At 28.3% G+C, this 7,522-nt stretch overlaps 1 protein-coding gene across 1 annotated transcript; it reads right to left on the bottom strand.

The window, feature by feature from the left end:
• Positions 1-437: 437 nt before the first annotated feature.
• Positions 438-7,297, bottom strand: LOC132918470 (uncharacterized). Its single transcript, XM_060979709.1, has 5 exons — positions 7,255-7,297; positions 6,164-6,208; positions 3,176-3,208; positions 2,615-2,671; positions 438-1,084 (listed from the first exon to the last, which is right to left on the bottom strand). Exons 1-5 carry the CDS (start codon positions 7,259-7,261, stop codon positions 924-926), a joined length of 303 nt encoding a protein of 100 aa, XP_060835692.1. The 5' UTR covers positions 7,262-7,297; the 3' UTR covers positions 438-923.
• Between the last annotated feature and the right edge of the window lie 225 nt (positions 7,298-7,522).

Raw genomic sequence — 7,522 nt, 5'->3', positions numbered from 1 at the left:
ATGATATATTTATATTGCTATTGAAGTATTTTATTTTAAAATTTTTCTGTGTGAATAAAATATAATAATGTATGTACGTTAGAAATTTCAAGCTCCCTGTGCACGAATAATATGTTTAAATTACAAAAAAATAACTATTAACGTCATGCTTCATTTAAATATCTATTTTTTTTCCAAATTAGAACTTAAAATGTCTGTAAAAAATTGGGTATATATTTTTTGGTTATAAATTTATTTATTTTAATTATTTATGAGTTATGTCAGTTATGAGAAACTATATATAGATAATGTCAAATGTTTAATGTTTATACAGCTCAAAAAGAGTCAACATATTTTCATTTTAATTTTATAATTATGTATAGAAAATGCAATAATAATTATAAAATATTATATTTATTACTATTATAATATAATTACATTTTAATAGTGTAATAAATGTATTGTTTTCGACAATATATATGGAATCAACTACCGTCATACCAATAGTAAAATAAATCAATAGACAATAGTATACTATAGTAAAAATATCAAAAACCAGGACTAGGAAGGTGAGCCGACGACCGACGTTGGGTAAAGTCTTAAAGATATTATATTATGTACCTATATTGTACCTATATCCAAAATGTCTAAATAATAATAATATCGATATTAAATCAAAACAATTATTTGAGACAAGATATCGAACCAATATTATACATTTGTATTATGATACTAATATTTTTAAGACGATCATATTAATAATATCATAAAATATGAATAATAAATAAAGCTATAATTATAATTTTTTTTTTTATAATTTTTAATTATGAAATTGAAAATTTTTTAGACGATTTTATTCATCATATTATGAAACATGAATAATAGATATAGATAGTCTGTCGGCCTACTAGTTGTCGGCTCAACCGCTCAACGTCGTGATACCTTTAATAAAGATCACCCCATTCCTCTTCATCATTTTTCTTATTGTTGTTTTTTGAACCACTTGATTCTCCTATCTGATTATTTTTATTTGATAATTGTTTATTCTTTTGATGTATTTTTTGGCAGTACTCATGCGGGGTTGCATACTTAAGACCCTTAACATCTAAAAAAAAAAAAAAGGATTAATAGGTGGGTTTTTATAATAGTTTAATTTCAGCGAATTGTAAATAATAAATTCAACATAAATTCAATACACATAACATGTCATATTGTTATTGTGATAACAGCTCGAGGATTACACTAATTTTGGTTTTATCTGCGGATCGTAAATCACCTCCTGAATCGTATAGTTTTTTATTGGTTTCTACTGTTTTTATGTGGTCTTCCTGTGCTGCTATTTGCGTTGCCATTTCGTGCTATAGTTTCGTCAATCAACTCGCACAAACATTTTATTTCCACGTGTGTCTATGTTATCATACTATGCTCTGTCCAACGAGGGAACACGCCGCAAATCAACCAAAATCAGTTTTTGTGCGCTTCTCCAATGATACCCAGCCAAAGCGAACCAGTTTTGAGATTCACAGAATCGGCGCGTTCTCTCACTGGACAGACTATAGTTTGCAATATGCCGATCAGCTGTTTGTCCACTACTCCACTACCATAATATACTACTCGAATAAGGTAGGTACGCTCCACAATATCGCTAGCAACCTTTTCTCTTTTACCATACCTCGTTGTCTTCAACCCTGTTGCGGCTTTGGATACTTCTTACAGTTTTGAGAGGCAAACAATCATCTTTTTTACTTGTATAACTTGAGTTGCATTTCCAAATTTTAAATTTAATTATACGTAATATTCAGTATGTCTCTTAAATTTGATACACTCCTTAAATCTACATCTAAGACCCCTTATAATCGTCTGATTTATAAATTCGTTTTTAACAAAGACTTGATGGATGCTTTATGAATTATGGACCTCAAATACAGAAATTTAAAATTTTTAACTTCCAGTAAGACGCTCTCTGATTCACAAGCTTCTCAATATAAGGACCTCAAAATAGACTTGTACCAAGTCTGTATCCGAATGGCTGAGATAAGGCCGATAATTCTAGGCATAATGATACCAAAGTTCTAAAAGGTAAAGTGGCTCACTTAGAGTGTTCACATTCTTCTAAACAACCTCAATCAGTTGTTACACAAACTCTACATGCACTCCAGTCCCCAGGTCAGTTAGTTTCATCTGCAGTGATTCGTTCTACACCTTTATCTGAACTTTACCAAAACATTTCCATATTTTTTCATTTTTTCCATGTTGAAAGAACTCAAATCTTTAGTATGGAAAAAGAATAAAGCTCATTCTATTTACTTAAAGACTAAAACCAAAATAAATTATGAAAGTTTTGTAAAGTTTAGATTACAATATACATTTTAAACAAAATGTATTAGTACCTATTTAATGAGTTCATAAATAGTTCAAAATGTAGTATTGGGGCTAATCCAAAAAATATTTTTAGAAATGGGATCTTTCAATATGCGATCTCAATTTATTCCAAATCCAAATTAATCATATTTAAAATATTAATTAATGTTTTAATAATAATATGATATGATTGATATGAACATTAAAAGTTAACAATATTATATTATTTACGTCAAGATTTTATGAAGTATATATTTTGTACATGTATACTTACCCAAATTTATTCGTTTTTTAGTAATTATTAAACTGTAACAGTACCCGCTGAGATAATCTATAATAGTAATACATTTAATATTAATTATTTTAATTAAGTGTAGCATAATTCAAGCATCTATAGTCAGGAATCGCTACCATCATAATAATATAATTATATGACTACAATACTGTATACACTAAAATATTTGCATCTCAAGTAGTATCGTTTTCTATGAAAATGTGTTTATAAACAGCGTCAATTATAAAAATGCTATGGATTCATTTTTCATAACAAAAAAACGCGTTATTACTTATTAATAATTAGCATCCATCAGAGGTTAAGATTTAATACTTAATTGTAAATTTTTATACTTCATATTATACATAAGCCATTAATCGTTGTACTATTTAATAGAAATTTTATTTTAAAATATTTCGAAAACAATTTGAAAATAACCATTTCATGTTTTAAAATTAATATAATATTTTATTTTATTTCATTTAAGGCGATCTAATATCAGAATATGTATGATGTATATCAAGTTAGACATATAAATATTATTATAAAGTTTTAACTCACGCTTTGCTTTAACATAGTCACGCGAACAATAATCTTAAAAATTGATTTTTAATCATCAGTTAATAATTAAAATTGTAATAAAATAAATATTTTAAGGGGATCGGAAGTGTAGATTAACCGTCATAGTTAATCACACGTGCAACGTAGATATCTAGATGAGTTTTCACTACGTCATAATAGAAGACATATTACATCAGAATGAACTGTACGAAATTATATAAGAGTTGGGGACAAGAGCTAATAAACAGTAAGCTGTTACAGCCAACTTCATGTACCTACATATTACATTATTAGAGATAGTAGATACCAACAGAACATAACTACCTATTCATGTTGGTGGATGCTTGCGACACCAGGACACGAAAAGGATAACCAAAACATATACGTGATTCTGGGCTGGCTGGTTCCCCGAACCAAGCAGAATAGTCTATTGATGAGTTTTATGGTACCTAACCATGGTAGTCCATTACTTATTTTTCTCTATTATGCTTTTTTTATTCTCCATAACAAGTTAGAGTATGCAATTTGTTAACATATTTTCTATTAGAAGTTTCAGTATCTTTTTAAGCGAAATTACGTTGGCCAGTTTATTTAATAACCCTTGTCTTCAAAGTTTACCATATTATGTTGTTGTGTGACCTATAAATGCTACATTGGTTTTTTTTATGTAATTTTGGAACTCCTTTTCAATCAATTGTTAGCGCCTATAAATTTTCAGCTACTGTTTATCCGAAAGTTCGCCTGTATGTATGTAATTTCAATTATTATTTAAATACCTTAAGAGGGCGTCACACCCGCATGTGTTGTCTCTGTCTTACAAGTACGTAACATAGCAAATTTACGCTCAGTAGATCACGTTTAGCTCCGTCAGTTTAAAAATTAGAGTGAACCTACCTATAATGAAACTTGATGATAAGAAAATTATCTGTGTTTGTATGTTGGTTTTTTACGATAGTTCAATTTTTAGCAAGTTATAACATTTAGCGTATATAACATAGCGTAAATTAAAAATGCTCATAACTCACTTAACAACTTAATAATCGTAAAAAACCAACATACAAACACAGATAATGTTCTTACCATCAAGTTTTATAATAGGTCGGTTCACTCTAATTTTTAAACTAAAAGAGCTAAACATGATCTGCTGAGCATAAATTTGCAATGTTACATACTTGTAAGACGGAAACAACACATGCGGGTGTTGCGACTTCTTAAAAGCATGTCAGTATTTATAGGTAACCTTAAGTATTCTTAACATGATTTTTCAAGTCAAATTATTATAATTAATTAGATTTAAAAATAACTAGGATCTAATTGAATAAATAAATTTCGTAAGTGCTTATAGGTATATAGTTTAATTTGAATTCAATGATATATCAGTCGATAGTGTTACGAAGAATGATTGTGATTGTAAAAATTCAATGTAATTAAAAATACCTTAGCCCCTCCCAAAAAAATTTATAAATACAACCCTGCTGTATGCAATTTGACGGCTGTTGACATATTTTATTATGTATATGGGCGTATTTATTTTTGTATCCCTGATAAGTAGTCAAAAAGATGCTTCAATTTTCAACCTCGAGGGTGGTTTCTCATAAAATATTGAATCTAGTTAGTGCTTTGGATAGGTCAAAATTAAATTTTGAAAATGTAATACAATATTCCTTTTAATCATATTTGTATACTGGATCTAATACACCTAAAAAGTATACAAATTCACAATTAATTTTGTAGATATTTAAAGTTTAAATTTGGTTGAAATCACATATTTTAATGATGAATAACAATGTAATTATTTCGTATTAGTTCAATTTTTGGGACTTAAAACGTTTATGTATATTATGAATTTAAGTATGATATGAAATGCTATTTTCAAAATATGCATTTTAAGATATTACCTATTCACAATATTTAATGGTAAGGTAGTATCATCTCAAAAGTTTACAACAATAATAAAATATGATGTAAACATATATTAATTTTTTAATACAATATTAATAATATAATAAATGCAATGTTTTTGGCAAAAATAAAATCAACCTACCGTAATACTAATAGTAAAATAAATTAATTGAATAGCCATATCATGAAATAATTATACATAGTAAAATAGGCTAATAGATTATCTCCGCTCAGAATCATTCTTCGTAAACACTATCAAATGATTTATCGTTGAATTCAAATTATAAATTAAACACATCCATAATATAGTGCACTAGATAAATAATGTACAACAGAGTAGTATCCACTTGCAGCTCAAATATGAAGTTCAAGGTTTAAGTAAATAGGACCATCATTGTTTGATTTTAAATTGCATTTTTATACTTAAAATCTTATTGACGTATATTGTATACAATGCCGCCCACGGAAATTTTTCTCGGGGGGGGGGGGGGGAACAATACACTTATCATAAATTCTGTTTTTTATTAAATCGTAAAAAAAAAATATGTAAAATTGCAACAAATTAGGGTATAATATTATTTTGTTTTAAATGTATATAATAAAAAAGAACCTAAATTAGAAATTATAGTGTTTTGTATTCATAATAGAAATAAAATCATTAGCTCTCTGAACTGAATGATTATGCCAACCGCTTTTAACATGAGATTTAGCTTGTTCATGGAACTTTTTGTACTTACAAAACGCTTTTTTTATAAATGCGCTAAACCGAATAATGATACTAAAAACTGATGAACAATTTCGTTTCACCTTATCAGTCCTCCTTATCGCCCTCCATAAATGCAATATATTATATAAAATGCCTACATATCCCTTAATATTATACATGTATAACGTATAATGTTCCACTCCACATGATTATATTAAATTAGGGAGTAAGTATAAGAAAACATCGAAATTTTAAACAAATTATCCTAAAGAGCGGGGGGGGGGGGACGTGGCCCCACTTGCCCCCCCCCCCCTGCGGGCAGCCTTGTGTAAATTAATGTAAATTTATTATTTTAGGGACATCAAGCTTAATTTACTTACCTTTATTCATCACAATTATATAGTGAATATTTTGGTTAGCATCATCTAAAAACAAAGATAATAATTTTCGGTAGTAGAATAAAAAGGGGGGTTTGGCACCTCGTCCTCGTCCCGCGGCCCTCGTCTCTCGTCATCGTATGACGCCCATTAAGTCACATAACCAGCATACATCTTATACGCGCTTGCGTACGGGGAAACACACACGCACACGCACATGTACCAGACAGTAGTAACCCGTTCTCTCGCGTAACCAAAATAATATCATCCGTGTGTGGATGGAGAAGGTTTTAAGTCCATTTACAATTCAATGAATTCATTAATTTTATTAATTTTTAAATAATTTTCAATTGTGCACATACACCATAAAGGTAAAAAAGGACCATATAAAAAGAACACCGTGTCGCCTTCGAACGTCGATTGCCAAGTATATAATTATTAACGAATTGAAAAAATATTATTCATCTATACGCATTACGCTAAATGTTAGTACTAAACTAGTAAGCTACCAAATTTATCACAATAACACGAATGCATTTCGTACGGCCAACGAAGAGCACGGGGAAAGCTATAATTACATATATAAATACCAAATATGTTATTTACATATAAAATATTATAAATTGTTTGTTCTATTAATTGTCTAATTTTTCTTATTAAATCTAACATGATATTAAGCTTGTTATGAATTATTATTTTTACATCCAACCGAATACTTGTTTAGTTTTAATATTAAAGTAAATCGACCTACATACTCGTACAACTTGATTATAAGGAAATTTGATACTGACAATTCCATGTACGAAAATATACCTAATTTTTGTTCATTCACCTATCATACTACAGATAATATAAATTATAATAGTAATGTAATGAGGAATCTAGAAATATTATATGATTACGTCTTAACTCCTAACTAATGATTAGGGCTACAGATATTTATTGACGCGATATGCTCTAAAATAAATTTACGTGTAGGTACTCATCATTTTAAAATGCAAATTAATTAACTGTCACCTAATATTTATATATTATTATAGCAGTAGTAGACCAGAATAAACAACTGGTTAAATAACTACAAGTTAACTATTTACCTGACATAAAGGAGTGATTCCCATCCTTAGATATGATGATATCAACTATAAAACAACAAGTTAGTGTTTTATTTAAAAGGTATAGAATAATACTTAACAATATCTATTATGTAGTTTAAACTAATATAATTGACATTGACATAATATTATAGATTATATATTAATTCAATAAATCATGGTAAATTATCTATTAAGTACTTGAAACTATAACCATATAATAATGATTATAGGTTATTAAAGAATATTTACATTAATAAATTAAATGCTT

Source organism: Rhopalosiphum padi, chromosome 1 (genome assembly GCF_020882245.1).
Source record: "Rhopalosiphum padi isolate XX-2018 chromosome 1, ASM2088224v1, whole genome shotgun sequence".
In the NCBI taxonomy this organism is placed as follows: domain Eukaryota; kingdom Metazoa; phylum Arthropoda; class Insecta; order Hemiptera; family Aphididae; genus Rhopalosiphum; species Rhopalosiphum padi.
The sequence above is the reverse complement of the archived record's forward strand: the minus strand, read 5'-3'. Positions and strand labels throughout refer to the sequence as shown.